Raw genomic sequence first — 17,214 nt, 5'->3', positions numbered from 1 at the left:
TTAAGAGTTCTATTCACTGGAACTAAGGGGCCGAGCCCAACTCCTAAAAAAAACACCGACACCATAATCCCCCCCTCCACCAAACTTTACACTTGGCACAATGCAGTCTGACAAGTACCGTTCTCCTGGCAACCGCCAAACCCAGACTCATCACTCCAGAGAACACGTCTCCACTGCTCTTGAGTCCAGTGGCGGCACTTTACACCACTGCATTCAATGCTTTGCATTGCGCTTGGTGATGTAAGGCTTGGATGCAGCTGCTCAGCCACGGAAACCCATTCCATGAAGCTCTCTACGCTGTTCTTGAGCTAATCTGAAGGCCACATGAAGTTTGGAGGTCTGTAGAGATTGACTCTGCAGAAAGTTGGTGACCTCTGCGCACTATGTGCCTCAGCATCCACTGACCCCGCTCTGTCATTTTACGTGGCCTACCACTTCGTGGCTGAGTCGCTGTCGTTCCCAATTGCTTCCACTTTGTTATAATACCACTGACAGTTGACTGTGGAATATTTAGTAGTGAGGAAATTTCACGACTGGACTTGTTGCACAGGTTGCATCCTATCACAGTACCATGCTGGAATTCACTGAGCTCCTGAGAGCGACCCATTCTTTCACAAATGTTTGTAGAAGCAGTCTGCATGCCTAGGTGCTTGGTTTTATACACCTGTGGCCATGGAAGTGATTGGAACACCTGAATTCAGTGATTTGGATGGGTGAGTGAATACTTTTGGCAATATAGTGTAAATCTGAATGTATATTACTGTGCAAAATTTAGAGAGCACCTTTCATTCACTTAATTTCACTATATGCTAAAAAAAAGTACCTTTTGACTGGAAATGAAATAAAGGGTGGTATCTGACTTTTGCACAGTACATTACATTCGAAAATGGCATGAAAACACTGCTTACATCTGCTTTGTGTGTGCTATAGTCCGCGGAGTATATGTGGGTATATTAGCTGTATCAGTGTGAATGTATTGATGATAGGGTAGAAGTAGAGCGTCCAGTAGAAGATGCAGTTACACACAAACTGTGGAGTCAGAGGCCAGAAGAGCCTCTGGAACAACCATATGAACACTGTGGCCAACAAGTGGTTGAAGACCATCCTGAGGACTGACCTATAATTCAAGCATACAGACAAGAATAGTGAGCTCATTTTAAAGTCTTCTTCAGTTTACAGAAGACAAAAACACACAGGAAAAATATAAAGATTAAAATCTCCACTACAAAGTACAAACAGAGCTTTGCTCAAAAGGATGTGCTCATGAACACTAGAAGCAGAAACACTACTGACTACTCTGTACTACTTAACCAGGTGCACACTGGGCTGCCAGAAAGACAGCAAACACTGTTAAAGGGCTAATATTATACATTTTCCTTGTATATAATTTTTCCCCATAGTTTACAATGTTTACAATTTAGTGCACATCTCTAAACAGATTGAAATATGCCATAATTTAGACTTTTTGAAAACTTTTTTAACAGGTTACATTTTGTTTTTGTTTTGTTTATTTTTTCCCATATTTTACAACTCCAATTCCAAAAAAGTTGGGACGCTGTGTGAAATGTAAATAAATGTAAATAAGAACAAAATGCAATGATTTGCAAATATCATAGACCCATTTTTTATTCACAATAGAACATAGAACATATCAGATGTTGAAAGTGAAACATTTTACCATTTCATGAAAAACATCAACTCATTTAGAACTTGATGGCAGCAATGCATCTCAGAAAAGTTGGGACAGGGGCGACAAAAGGCTGGAAAAGTAAGTGGTACCAATAAAAAACAGCTGGAGGAGCAATTTACAACTAACTCACATGACTGAGTAATGATCCTCAACATAAAATTGCAAAGACTTTGGATATCCCACCATCTACAGTACATAATATCATCAAATAATTCAGAGAATCTGTGGAAATCCCTGCACGCAAGGGACAAGGCCAATCAAGAACGGTCAATAATTGATGCTCGTGATCTTTGGGCCCTCAGGTGGCACTGCATTAAAACAGGCATGATTCTGTACTGAAAATCACTGCATGGGCTCAGGAACACTTCCAGAAAGCACTGCCTGTGAACACAGTTCACCATGCAATCCACAAATGCAAGTTAAAGCTGTATCATGCAAAGAAGAAGCCATATATCAACATGATCCAGAAATGCCGCCGTCTTCTCTGGGCCAAAGCTCATTTAAAATGGACTGAGGCTAAATTGAAAACTGTTCTGTGATCAGATGTATCAAAATTTTAAATTCTTTTTGGAAACCATAGACACCATGTCCTGCAGACTCAAGAGAAGAGGGACCATCCAGCTTGTTATCAGCACACAGTTCAAAAGCCTGCATCTCTGATGGTATAGGGTTGCGTGCCTATGGCGTGGGCAGCTTGCACATCTGGAAAAGCACTATCAGTTCTGAACAGTATATAGAGGTTTTAGAACAACATATGCTCCCATCCAGACAACGTCTCTTTCAGGGAAGAACTTGCGTATTTCAGCATGACAATGCTAAACCACATGCTGCATCCATCACAACAGCATGGCTTCATAGAAGAAGAGTCTGAGTGCTGAAGTGGCCTGCCTGCAGTCCAGACCTTTCACCAATAGAAAACATTTGGCGCATCCTGAAACAAAAAATCCGGCAAAGAAGATCATGGACTGTTTAGCAGCTAGAATCCTACATCAGACAAGAATGGGACAACATTCCTCTTCCAAAACTCCAGCAATCGGTCTCCTCACTTCCCAGACGTTTACAGACTGTTGTTAAAAGAAGAGGGGATGCTATACAATGGTAGACACAGCCCTGTCCCAACTTTTTTGATATGCATTGCTGCCATCAAGCTCTAAATGAGTTAATATTTTTTCATGAAATGGTAAAATGTCACACTTTCAACATCTGATATGTGTTCTATGTTTTATTGTGTATAAAATATGGGTCTATAAGATCTGCAAATCATTGCATTCTGTTTTTTTTCCATTTTTCCATTTTTTTACATTTATTTACATTTTACACAGCGTCCCAACTTTTTTGGAATTAGGATTGTAAATTCAGCAAACAAACAGTAATTGTGCATTAAAATGTGCAGTAGTGTGTAAAGAGTGTGTTAACTAATGTACACAAACAAAAAATCAATAAAACGTAAATTGACCAGGGGTCCCCAAACTTATGCATACGACTTTGTGTAGATGACCTATGTTCTGATTGGCTGACCCCTTCACAGATGAAACTTTCTAATCACTATGCAGAGAACAAGACGCTGTATTGCTTGAGCATGAATGGGTGGCCAAACTGGTGGATGAGTGGACAAGAGTGAATGTGTTCATGGTTGTGACCCCACAATGCGTTCAGAGGGGGCTATCTTTGCCGCTTAGTCTCCATACATTTAAATTTTAGCCATATTCTCATAATACATCAAACTCTTATGTCAATACAGTTTGATGGAAAAAAATGGTTTTCCATGATATGAGCCCTTAAATAATGTCAATGGCATCACATAGAACTCCATAGAACCAAATTCTATAGATAACTGGAACATATGGAACAGTGCAATATGAGATATTGTGATGAGTAAACTGGGTGAAAACTATTCAAAACTAGAAGAAGAAAGTTTGTGAACACACTTTAAGTTGGCTTGACAAAGCTGTCACTATGAAATCCCAGGTGGTTGCTAATGTGTTGTTATGGTATCTCAAGTGGTTGCTAAGGTGTTGCTAGGCCATTGCTAAGGCATCACAAATGGTTGCTAAGGTGTTGGTAAGCTGCTAGTATGGTATTCCAAGTGGCTGTTAAGGTGTTACTAAGCAATTGCTATGGCATCCCAGATGGTTGCTAAGGTGTTGCTTGGCCATTGCTAAGCCATCCCAGGTGGCTGCTAAGGTGTTGGTAAGCTGTTGGTATGGTATTCCAAGTGGTTGTTAAGATGTCACTAGGCAATTGCTATGGTATCCAAAGTGGTTGCTAAGTTGTTGGCTTTGTTGAGACAACTTAACAATAGGAATTCTCAGCTTACGTGATGTCAGCGCGGCCCCAGAGATTTCGTAACAGTTGGGCTTCCCGCAGGGTCAGTAATAAAGCGCTCCAGAGGACAATGCGCACTGTCCAGTAATGAACATCTAGCCAATCCCACGCAAAGTCTGCTAGCAGCTGATAGGGCAGGAGGCTGTACTTCACCAGAAACTCTGCCCACTGCTTCCAGTCTGGAGTCTCCTGCTGTAAGGGAGAGAGAGAGACAGAGAGAGACAGAGAGAGAGAGAGAGAGACAGAGAGAGAGAGAGAGAGAGAGAGAGAGAGAGAGGGAGCTGTGAATTATGGCAATATGTAGACCAATGATTGTACACACAGTTTTTATACTGAGAGACCACCTTTCATTTATTTAAATTCCAGTCAAAACAGCCATTAAATAAAGGTTATTGACTTTTAAGTAAGATTAGTCATGAAACAGGGGTTTCAATCTTATCTACCAATGGTATCCACAGTGTGGGTGCAGGTTTTGTTTTAAACACAAAGAACACACCTGAGATTGCCTATTATTCAGTCAGTCTCAGTCTTTATACAAATGATGATGTGTGCTTCTGTTTTGTTGACAAAAACCTCTGACCTGTGCCCCTTGATTAGACACCAAGGTGTTAAAATAATAAAGTTGCATAAGTTATATGGAAAATAAATAAATCACTTGTACTTCACAGCTGTTCTGACTGGAAATTAAATAAATGAAGTGTGGTCTCTGACTTTTACACAGTACTGTATGCTGTAAGTCCCTAAGCTTAACCTCAATTACCAAAAATAAGTGGTGTTGTTTTTCAGTTTTAAACATAAAACACAGTTTAAAAAAATAAATAAACACTTTACAAAGTCAAGAGCATTTCTGTTGGCTGTGTAGGTCAGCCCCGGTTTAATCAGGCATTCTGGACATGTTTGTCCTATAAATGCACAGAAACAAACACTAACACATGATCTTACCAGATTCCTGAAGGGGAGATCATCTTCAGAGCTCTTTGTCGGTGATGGACAGCTAATATGAATGAAGGGCAAGAACGAATCATAGTAGTCGAATAAGTAGATGTAGAGAATGGCGAAGCGCGGGGAGTCGCTCATGGCAATGAGAAGGAAGAGAGACTTCCCTCCATTTACTGCCTACAGAGGATTCAAATAAAAGGAATTATTAACACAAAGAAATATTTATTAGAACAATTATTAAAATGATATTAATTGGTAATTAGAAGGTAATTTGTCATAATAAGGTACACACTTAAAAATGGTTCTTCAAGGGTTTTTTAGTAAAGAAAATGGTTCTGTATAGGACCATGAACATTCAAAGAACCCTTTCCATGATTAAATGGTTCTTTGCATCATGAAAGCGTTCTTCAGATTGATGAAAATTGTGGTGTAGATGGCTCTATATAGAGCCTTTCTGAAAAGGGTTCTATATGGCACCAAAAAGGGTTCTTCTATATTAACAAGCCTTACAACTTAACAATAGAAGAACCCATTTTGGTGCTATATAGAACCCTTTTCAAAAAGGTTCTACATAGAAGCATCTACAGCACATCCTCCGTCAAGAATGCTTTCATGATGCTAAGAACCTTTAATCATGGAAAGGGTTCTTTGAATGTTCATGGACCTGCATAGAATCATTTCTTTACGAATGAGCCCTTGAAAAACCATTTTTAAGTGTGTAACATAGAGGGAAATGGATTACAGTGATATATGGGTTTATAATAAGTTCTTTATAGAAAGTATATATAGGCAAAACCTTGTATTTCCATTTTTGTTGTTTTAATTTTTACGTAGTTTGAAAATGTCAGCTGGCCTTTACACTGTTACAAAGTCATGATGTTTTAAAATGGCTTTAAAATGACTTGAACAAAAATATTGTTCCATTAACTTCCATTCAAAGTTGAAGATATATTTTCCTTCTCATGTAAAATGACTATTTTGGAAATTTGGTTTAGTCTAGACAATGACAACATATCTCTGCTGTCAGACCAACACCTTGTATCTCCAAAATGATAGCTTTACAGGAGAAAGAAAAACACACACTTTACTTTAAATGTAAGTCAATGGAACCAGACATTTTTCCAATTAATTTGGGGCCATTTCTTTTGGTCCATTCATCTTGAAATGCACACACAAAACTGAAAAACGACAAAATAGGACATAAAAGGTTTTGGTTCGACAGCAGCGATATAAAAGTTAATATGAATCCATAGATCGCTATCACCCAAAAATTAGATCACCTAATTTCACCTATATAATTGGCAAGATGTTCCCAAGACAAGGGGCAAAAGCCCCCCCTTTAGCATACCACCTCAAAAATATCATTTAGTAAAATTTTCATGATAAAGGCACAAACTTGTTCTCTGTAGTTTCACTGATCAGCAGTACTATAAAGTGCAAGTAAGCACAAACATTAGTATTGCTAATTAAGAGTTTGGCTAGAAATAACACAGTTGTTTTGAGTGATCTTGTTCGAGATGAGTTTTTATGTGACTTTGCAGCAAGCCACAGTTACATCCACACACTTTTCATACACTTTTTTTTAATCAGTTAAAACATTTGGCTTTAGATATAGCTCATTATAATTAAGTGTAAAAAAACACTTATTCTGCTTTGTTTTCGGTCATTAAGATATTTACTTAAGGAAAATGTTGCTGAGAGAAACCACAGCATCAGCTGAATGTGCTACTGTCTCCATTCACGTGCTTTTGAAGGTGCTTTCCCAGCCCAAACCGAAAGTATGACTGATCAGATTGCAGCACTGCAGCGTCATTCACTTGAGGTGAAGGCATGGTGAGAGATAGCAGCAGTTCATTTTTTTCCATTTTTCCTGCAGCTCTAACTGAAAGTGTGATGTGTTCTGATATCGCATACCTCAATATGGCATGAGGGCTTCTAGGAAACGGACTAAAAAATCGGAAGGCCAAGCCTACATGTTTAGGAATGGATTTCCTTAGAGTAGGTGGGAAACTTTGGAATATAACCCTTCACTTCAAGGTAATATTTGTTAATAACAAAATAACATTTGAATTGTAAGTATCTATGGTATTGACTTTTTCCACACTATATATACTTACCTTGTATTCCCACAGAGTCTGAGGACGTTTAAAGCCCAACTCTTGCACACGCTGCACTTCTTTCAGCACTGCACGTCTATGAAGCTCGTTTTCTACACTGTAGGGGGGCTTCAGTAAGTCCTGTTCTGAAAGCACATTCAACAGTCTACACACAAACACACACAGTGAGTTAGACCAACACATACGCCCAATCACTTTTTTTGTTATTAACAGTCATTTAAATAAATTCTATTTTAGATTAAAGGAGAGCGGGGCACAATACAATGTGGTTTTTGCTGAAATTTACAAGATTAATATTTTTATAAGTAACCTTCACATCTTTGTTACAACTGAAAACTTTCATATAATAATTCAGCCAAAGGCAGAACGAATGCAAGTGCTTCCATAGACTTGGAGCCAGTTGTAATAGTTGCTAATACAATTCTATGTTGGTTGAACCAGACAAGATTCCCAGGCTAAAAACAGAAAAATATGAAAGAGCAAAAATGAAGAAGCACTACAGAGGTAACAAAAATAAGGCAAAAAGACAGGTGCTGCTGGGGCATGGGTGCAGCACACTCAAAATAACAATTTCATGCTGGGAGTGGCAAAAAACCAAAAGATCTATCCACATCCACAAAGCATGTGCAAAATAAATCCCGGAACAAATAAATTCCCTGGCACACTGTCTTAAGAAAAGTATAAAAAGCCTTTATTGAAACATGAAAATATATATATAGAAATGTGCTGACGCACTGCAGCCTTCTCAGGCCTTCATCAGGACACAAATAAATGGCATATCAACAGAAACCACCTGAGAACACCCATATATATACACAAGCTTGTGCCACCTGTTGGTCAGGAAGAAACAGGGGGTTCAGATAATCTCTAAATATCCTTTTCGTATGACCAATATAAAAACAACCACATTCACATTCAAGTCTGTATACTAAAAAGGAATGCCAGATTTACCAGAAAAAAAATCCACAAACAAAAAATATGTTTTAGTTTTAGCACAATTTACCTGACGTCCGTAGTATATTTGGGGAAAAAAACTTCCAAAGAATAAACTGCTTTAAATTTACATGGGGGACACGGACATCTCTCACAGTTTCCTTTGGGAGAATTAGCTGGAACACTGTATTAAAGCCTCTGTCAATATGGTTTCAAATGTTAACATTTTTGTTCTAAGAGTAAAGATATGCCACACAAAAGTGTTTATCAGTGTTATATTCAACACACACATATATATAAAAATTAATACAGTTTAATATTCCGAGCTGCTGCCAGCTCATAACTGCGTGGACCTGTCTAGCTATGCTAAAAACAACAGTGTGATAAACTTTGATGACAAGCACCGTTAACACATGTAGAAAAGCTTAAATAACCTATTTGCTGGGAGTTTTGTCTGGGATTTGGAGCAGCAGGAGAGCAGTCACTTTATGTGAGGGAGAGGAACGTGAGTAGCTGATGTATACATGCTAACTCTAATTGCTACTTAGGCAGATTTGATGTCACCTGCACCAAACTGAGTAACACCCAATTTAAATCAAACCCAAGAAAACGGCAGAAAAAATAATTTACAAAATCTCTCAACAGAAACAACCACTGTCACTCTTTCTCTGCCAGTTCAACATCAGCAGAACTATTTATAATAGTAAGAAGAAAGTCATAAAAATGAGTAAACAGGGGCTTCAAAACTGTGCTTACAGCCACCAGGAAGGAGATCATAATATAGGAGTGAATTTTGCAACACACAACTCAGTAATCAAAAGGTTACAATGAAAAAAGTCTTTGCTGTCAACAACTGCTGTCAACATTGGGGTTGCTATGGGAATGTAAGAAGGTGAGCAAAAGCATGTTTGAATTGAACCTGTTAACTACATAAAATAACCATATTACGTTTTACCTCATGTTAGTTTGTGCCCCGCTCTTCCCTACTAATACACACATTAAGCAGCATGTTAGTGTTGTACCTGCCGTTGACCTGTTCCTTGAGGAAGGTGTCTCTGTATGGAGAAGCCCATGACCCCAGATTCTCCATCCACATGGCCACTTCCTCCACTTTCCACAAACCCAATGGCTTCCTCGCCAACAGCTCCACCTTCGATTCACCGCTGCTCCAGTGATACACCAGAAACACCACCTGACATTGGTATAAACACAGACACAGATGTCCACTCACTGCCCACTTTATTAGAAACACCTACCTCTTATTTCTTATTACTGGCCACCTTTTTAGAAACACCTCACATATACATCCACTCAATGGCCACTTTATTAGAAACTGTTACATTATATCTCCACTCACTGGCCACTTTACAAAAAACAGCTGCCTTATGCATCCAGTTACTGACCACTTTATAAGAAACACTAAACTCATACATTTCCTCATTGGCCACTTTATTAGAAACAGCTACAGTATATATCTACTCACTGACCACTTTATTAGAAACTCCTACCGACAGATGAGCTACAGTCTCTAACTGTTCACCAGCAGGGTGGAGCTACTGTGGGTTTCCTATAAAGTGGCAGCTGAGCATACAGAGACACACTTGCTCACATAAACATTTCTAGTAAATGGATTAATAGTTCCTCATTGGGATTTCCCAGAATGCCCTAGCTGTGGTAAATACTGGAAGAAATATTTTCACTTTTATCTATTCACTCAGGTGACCTAGTGCAGGTGAATTTGCAGAATGCTATGCAAGAATGCTGGTACACAAACACTGCCACACTTCTGTTCAGTGATTATACCAGACTCCTCCTTGCACAAATTTATTAATATGAGGCCATTAAACATGGTCTGCACTATGAGGAACAATGGAGCTGACCACTAATACCACTCATATCCCCCAAAAATCACATTTAAACTTCTAGCATTGAGATAACCTCAAATAGCCTGTTCATACTCATACCTGTATTCATGAATAATGTTAATGAAAATTTTGCCAGTTCTTCTGATGGCACAACCTGATTGGTTCAGAAGCATTATCACAAAAAACATCAGGGTTTTCTCTTCACAATAACTGTATCACTCCGCTGAGCACCAGTAACAACTTAAAGACTTAATGAATTAAGGTTTTTACTTTAGCACATACAAAAACAGAAAATGGACACATTACATTACATAACTCCTATAAGGTAATGTTTGGCCTGCATCCCATTTGGTCACATTCTGAGGAAGAAGAACATTCAATTCTGAGCCCATTGATGATTCTAAGCAAGGTTTTCGGTCAACAGCTAAACAACAAACAAAACAGAATACAATTTAGCAAACAAAATGGGCTGAGAAATGCTTTACAGACTGACTGGAATAAAATGACAAGATTTTTTAAACTCTTCTTAAGTACACATGAGAGTAAAGAACTTTTTACGCGTTACATTTCAGCTGATCACTTTTAGTCCCACAATTCTCCTGAACTGCTTTGCAATCGCTCACACTGTTGATAGATGCTGGATCTACTAAGAAGTGCCGCTAAGTTGCTCAGTACTTTATCAGTTTTTGTAGTTCTACCGAAGTTTTTTTGTTGTTGTTGTACTTTTACTTTTACTACACTCTTACAAAAGATGATGCTTCAACAGTTCTTTGGTAAAGAAAATGGTTCTTTATAGAACCATGAACACTCAAAGAAAGGGTTCTTTGCATCATGAAAAGGTTCAAAGGTACAAAAGGGTTCTTCTGTTGTTATGAGTCTGACACCGCAACAATAGTGAACCCCCTTTTGGTGCTATAAAGAACCATTTTCAAAAAGGCTCTATATAGAATCATCTACAGCACATTCTACATCAATCCGAAGACCCCTTTCATGATGCTAAGAATCCCTTAATCATGCATAATTTTATGCATAAAAAATCGTAAGCACTTTGTTTACATCATGTCAAGGCACTAGTGAGAGTGTTTCCAAATGCTAAAGATATATGTAAAGTGTTTTTATCAATTATGTATGAAAATAGCCAAAAAAATATTTTTGCTTAATGGACATTTTAAATACATTTTGGAATGAAACACAGATGTATAACTCACGGCGACGGTGGTGAGTGCAATGAGGACTCCAGAAAAGAAGCTGCCAGTGCCCAACCATGGCCGCCACTGCACCGGCGGAGGGGCCCGGCGGTGGACTTCATGCTCCAAAAGCTGGAAGGTCAGCAGAGCTTGGACGATGGCCGGGTCAGCCATAATGGTCTGCCTCCTCCTCTCAACGTCAGTCCGAAAACGCATCTCCACCAGATCCCTGCAGAGAACACAGACACATTTACTTCAGTACACAGACTAACAACTACCAACACTGAAAAAGAACAGCTGCACTGACTCGACTTGATTCAGATGTGTACATTCGATTCAATTCGATTGAACATATGCAGTATAATGACAGACACGCCTCTCTGACATTCACAATCGTTTCTAAGCATCACTTCCTCCGTCAAACGAAGGACAGATCTGCTCAAACAAACCTGCAGTGAGGACGGCAGTGCCGGTAAATTAGTTAGAAGTGTTAGGATAAGAAATAGTGTAAAGTATAGGATGTGTAATGTCTCATGGTATCCTGGTCATCTGGAGGGTAGAGATGCTTTTATTTTCATTCCTGAAGCTGAGAAAGTTTGTGTAGAAGATGCTTTTTATTTAATCTAACAATAACAATGCTAAGATCAGTTAGCTAAGCTAGCTGAGTTAGCTTGATAAATTAGTCATTGCTCATATTTGTGATTAAAAATGCTATTAGTTCATATTAATGCACTCATACATGTTATCATACCTATTGTTTCACTGAAGTTTGCTGAAAGACCTTGGGTGACTATGAGTTCTCATCACATAACGCTGCTCTGACTAGTTCCGCATTAGCGTTAACATTAGTATTTGCTCATCTGAAGGGGCAGCTTTCTCAGTCCAAACCTTCTTATTAGACATGAAAATCTGCCACTTTAACGTCAAGTGGCTAAAAGATTCCCCTGGTATCATTAATAGAAACATGGTTTCCATTTAATTAACTTAAATGGACCTACATTCATATTTTGTTGGTTCTCAGACATGTACGACTGCTCTGAACAATCTTGTAAAGCCAGTTTATTTTTTAATGAAAAATGTTTTAAATGTTCTCTATGTGCATCTAAATTATACTTTGTGCTAATAAATGTGTTAGTCTTTTTGCGCAAGTGTTATGGATGCTGCCAAGTGGCCTGATCAGAAAGTTTGACTCAAGTAGCAACAGTAACTAAGGTGTGTGTGTCAGAAATGTGCAAACTGAATTACTGTGGTGTAATTTGGAGTTGCTGTTGTTGCTTTTTAAATTGGCTAACAAATGCAGGTATATTTTATTGAATACTTTTATAACTGATTATCATTCTAACCTTCCAAAATCCATGTAGCTGATTCTCTGCCTTCAAATCAAAGCATTTTTACACCTAATGTAGTTTAGTGTTTTTAACCTGGGTCAGTCTTACCTGAACGCAACGTTGATTTTAGGAAAGCCTTTCCAGATCTGGCGGCACTCTGGACACTCATTCTTGCGTGAGGTCTGACGCCACAGAGCCAGGCAGTGACGGCAGAAGTTGTGTCCGCAGTTGAGCGTAGTGGGATCCACCAGGACTTGATAGCAGCAGTGGCAGGTGAACCCCTGCTGTGTGAGGTCTTCATCATCGTCATCATAATCATCATCACTAAGATAGCCAAGCTCTACTGTGCAGTCTTCTGGATTCTGCAAGTTGTCCATTTGTCTGGGTGTCAAATACAGCAGTTAATCACGTGCCAGCATGAACATGTGAATTACTACATGGTATACATGCACATGATCTTAAAAAAGCACAGCAAGTGTTTTAATTCTGCAGTTGAGGTGTCAATTCAGCAAAGCAAGAGTTCACTTCAACAAATGTTAGAGTTCATTCTTAGAAGTCATAGTTATCACTGGCAACAACAAAATCACGGTTGGAGAAATTATATGGAAAGTGCAGATTCTAAACTTTCAATCCATAACCTATTTGTGTTTGTGCGTAGAAGATATTTTATTATGATTTGACTCTGATTGAATGTTACTGACTTGTGTACAGTCATTTTTTGTGAAAAGTAAAAACTTGCAATGTTTTTGACAAGTTTTTGACATGTTTACATCAAAACAAACAGAAAAAGGTGGAAATGTGTATAGTTACTATGTGATTAATCATGTTATAGTGTGATTGCATTTAAGCAGTAAAGGTTCAGTATCTACCATAAATATTCAGTCACTACTATGAATTATCCAACTACAAAGTTTCAGAAACTACTATAAATTTATAAAGTATCCAGTATTTACTGTGAAGTATTCAGTATCTACTGTTAACTATTCAATACATATTGTAAATTATTCAGTATTTACTACAATTATTCAGTAATTAATACAAATTGTTCACTAAATACTAAATAATTTGGTATAAACTATAAGTGAGTCAGTATCTTCTATAAATTCTTCAGAATATACTATAAATTCCTGCAACTACTGTGGATTATATCTGTAACTACCATGAATTATTCAATAACTACTATAAATGATTCATTCAGTACTATACATTACTCAGTATCTACTATAAATTATTCAAGAACTACTATGAATTATTCAGCATGTACTATAAATTATTGAAGAACTATAAAGAATTATTCTGTATGTACTATAAATTATTCAGCATTTACTGTAAATTACTTAGGAACTACTATGCAACTACTATGAATTATTCATCATCTACACTCTTAAAAAAGATATTTGTTCAAGGGTTCTTTGGTAAAGAAAATAGTTCTATATAGAACCATGAACACTCAAAGAACCCTTTGCATGACATAAAAAAGATCATTTAAAAGATAATTTAAGAATTTTTTTTAAGATACTTTTTAAAGAGTGTACTATAAATGATTCAGCAACTATTATGAAACTAATGTATATGTTCTGTAGTTATGAGAGTGAGGAATTGAAAAGTGGACCCACATACAGAACCTCAAAGTTAACAGGCTTAATTCAATAATACAAGAGTTAATCCAACTATGGAAGAAATAAAAAAGCATAAAGAGTTAATTCAGCACTGGGGGACTGTGCTGTATATATGTCATATAACCTATATATCATCGGCCAAAACTGAGGTCCTGCAGATTTATCATTCATATCATCAAAATTGCTGCCTAAAGCGTAGGTATTTAGTGGTGTGCTATATATATAATGCATCTAAAAGTTTTATTACACAAAATGGTTACAAGTAAATTGCTTGATGTCTGAAACATTACTTTGTGATAGTTGTGAGATAAAATTTAGGCCTAAAACATATTTTTACAAACTCATTCATGACAGAGAGGTACATGAAGGGCGTTTTAAGGCAAAATAGTCCCTGCAAAAAACATAATTTTTTGTAATGATGTAATGATGATTGTAAAATACTGGTTCATTAGGAAAATTATGTTATCTAAAGAACACATGTAGAGTCTGTGGTGATTTTGGATAACAAATAAACGGCTATATTTGTGTCGTAGACATCAGGACCCCTGGTTCCTATAACTAAAATATAAACCATTTCCCATCAAACCACTCAGAATTACTTTTTTAAGATCTAAACTACTGAATTCTGAAAAAAAAAAGAAAAGAAAATCAGTGGAATTTCCCTTTAATGGTCTCATGCTCATAAGCCAGCCTATAAAGAAGCACCTACAAGGTTTATGGTATACTTTTAAAAAAGATGATTCTCCAAGGGTTTTTAGCAAAGAAAATGGTGCTATATAGAACCATGAACTCTCAAAGAACCCTTGGGATGATTAAGTGGTTCTCCGTAAAAGGGTTCTTTAGATAGATGCAAGATGTAAGAATTTTAGAAAAGGTTCTATATAGCAGCAAAAAGCATTCTTCTTCTGTGACAATATCAAGCTTGCAGCAATTTTCATTCCATTGTCAAAAAGGTTCTATATAGAACCATGTGCAGCACATTCTCCATCAATCTGAAGAACCCTTTCACTGTGCAAAGAACCATTTAATCATGATAAAGGTTCTTTAAATGTTCTTGGTCCTATATAGAACCTTTTCTATACGGAAGATCCCTTAAAAAACATCTTGTGTATATAAAACTGAGTTTCTGTGGTTTATGCGAGTTTTAAAAGGTGACAGTTCACAACTGACAGTCTAATCAGTCAACAAAGCGCTGTTTAACTAAAACTACAGTATTCTGTTTATTTTGGCTTATCAGTTTAGCCAGTCTGGCACTAACAGAACTTCAGTAACATCAACTGTTCAGAAAAGCCAGCTAGAATATAGGCAGTCTAGAAAGAGCGATCATTTCAGGCTTGTTTGTTACTTACGTTACACTGGAGAAGTGCGCAGGCGGCAGTGTGATGAAGCTCTGGTGAATATGAAAGTGGAACTCACTGAAGACTGCGTTAAAAACCTCAAAGCTGGGAGTAAAGCGAAAGTAACACCCACTAAAGATAGTTTAGGCAGTACGCTCTGTCTTAGACCTGTTCTCCTCACCCTGACCTATTCATCTGCCTTAAAACCTGTATAAAATGTTTAGGAACCAATTCATTGCTGACAGTTGCCATTACTGCAATGCAAAAAAATGAATTTTTTAACTTAAAAAAATAAGTAACCCGATTGATTTTAAAATTGAGACTTTTCTGAACTTCTAGTAGTACGTTAATACAAATTAATTTGTCTTACTTTCTGTCAACTTATTTGCAGCTCAGTAAATTCAAAATGTTAAGACAGTAATGTTAAAAAATCTTTAAAGGAATAGTTTGTCAAAAAATCATATGCAAACAATTTTCCACAATTTTTCCAATTTACCCCAGATGTAGTCGATCAGCTGAAACGTATTTGGTGTCCATATTGCGCATCTTCAGTTTAGTGTTGGAACTATGAGGCTAACAAATACTTGAAGTCAATAGTCACCCAAATCTTTTCTGTATATACAACCCCAAAACTTCTCTAAACCCCCTCAAACCACATCCAGCCCTTCAATAAGGTTGCATTAAAACTCAGAAGATGTTTTAGTGGTGAAAGTTATTATATTCTAAAATATATATTAAATATATAAAAGTCTACGTCAGATTCATGACATGTTCTTAAAGCGCAGAACTCTTCAGTGTTTATAGATTCTGTTCTTAAGAACAAATCCCAGATAAGAAGACATTGGTGAATGTCAGAAACTTTGTAAAACTGCATAAGTGGGTTTGAAGAAGAGATATTTTCTTAAGAACGGTTGGTGAATGAGACTCAATATTTTCTTTAAAATGATACAATGAATTGTGCTTAATATGATCAGGAACATTAACTAACAATGTAAAAATTCCATTTTGATTTCAGGTAAACTGAAATGTTCAATTCAAAGCAGCAGTGCACAAGAAGCCACGATTTAGCATGTGATTTTTAAAAACCGAGTGGTTTCTGGGGTTTCCCCAGCAAAACCTGGCCACTTCCACCACTGCTCAAGACTGTTTACCCAGCACTTCGTCACGTGACACAGGGCAGATACCAAATGCAACCAAGAAGTTCAGTCTTAAACTTGCCAAACTGGATCTGGTTATTTTGGCTGCACTGTCGTAATGTGGAAGGAACTTTAACTCACAAACCTTTTTGTTCGCAGTATTAATGCTTAATTATGCTGTAATCAGTCACATTTTCAGAAAGCAAATGGTGTCATTTTTAAAATTTTGTTTTACATTGCATTGTACTCCACTTTTACAGATAACAGTGTCATACAGCCTCAGAATCCACATAAGCAAGTTTGAGATTACTGAAAGGGACTCTGGCCAAATGTATTTTCATCTGTAAGCATGCTTACTCACCTTCTACAGCACTGCTCCTGTTGTTCCAGTTTAAAGACCACGTATCCCTCTGTCTGATGATGTATCTTAACGTGAGCGAAACTTTTGAGAAACTACAACTACTTTGGGGTGGATTTCAGGGGATGACCTGTTTAAATGTTGTTGTTGTTAGCTGGTAAATGCTAAAGGCAGATAGCTCACATTACTGCTAGGAACTGTCTTTAAATCATTATTAGAGTATAGGAAATATATTATTTAACTGACAGAAATGACTTGTCAAACGAGTACAACAAGCTAAAAGGTTAGCTAAAGTTAGCTAGATAGCTATCTAGCTGTCTAGACACCTCACCCCAGTTTGGCTTCTTTTCTGAACAAAGATAGAATCGCTGTTTACTTTA

The 17,214-nt window shown here is 37.4% G+C and overlaps 1 protein-coding gene across 1 annotated transcript; it reads right to left on the bottom strand.

Annotated features, from left to right (window-relative positions):
* Positions 1-815: 815 nt before the first annotated feature.
* On the bottom strand, positions 816-15,389 carry LOC118822856 (bifunctional apoptosis regulator-like). Its single transcript, XM_036592170.1, has 8 exons — positions 15,353-15,389; positions 12,493-12,765; positions 11,078-11,285; positions 9,027-9,196; positions 7,072-7,216; positions 4,958-5,131; positions 4,008-4,207; positions 816-1,117 (listed from the first exon to the last, which is right to left on the bottom strand). The coding sequence occupies exons 2-8, from the start codon at positions 12,759-12,761 to the stop codon at positions 925-927; spliced, it is 1,359 nt and encodes a 452-aa protein (XP_036448063.1). The 5' UTR covers positions 12,762-12,765; positions 15,353-15,389; the 3' UTR covers positions 816-924.
* Between the last annotated feature and the right edge of the window lie 1,825 nt (positions 15,390-17,214).

Source organism: Colossoma macropomum, unplaced genomic scaffold (genome assembly GCF_904425465.1).
Source record: "Colossoma macropomum unplaced genomic scaffold, Colossoma_macropomum, whole genome shotgun sequence".
NCBI lineage: Eukaryota > Metazoa > Chordata > Actinopteri > Characiformes > Serrasalmidae > Colossoma > Colossoma macropomum.
The sequence above is the reverse complement of the archived record's forward strand: the minus strand, read 5'-3'. Positions and strand labels throughout refer to the sequence as shown.

Excerpts from the sequence above, each read along its gene's own strand:
- LOC118822856 (XM_036592170.1), bottom strand. The coding sequence starts at position 12,761 with ATGGACAACTTGCAGAATCCAGAAGACTGCACAGTAGAGCTTGGCTAT. Across the intron at positions 9,197-11,077 it reads TTGCACTCACCACCGTCGCC|GTGGTGTTTCTGGTGTATCA; the intron begins GTGAGTTATACA and ends TACCAATGTCAG. Across the intron at positions 5,132-7,071 it reads AGACTCTGTGGGAATACAAG|GCAGTAAATGGAGGGAAGTC; the intron begins GTAAGTATATAT and ends AATCCTCTGTAG.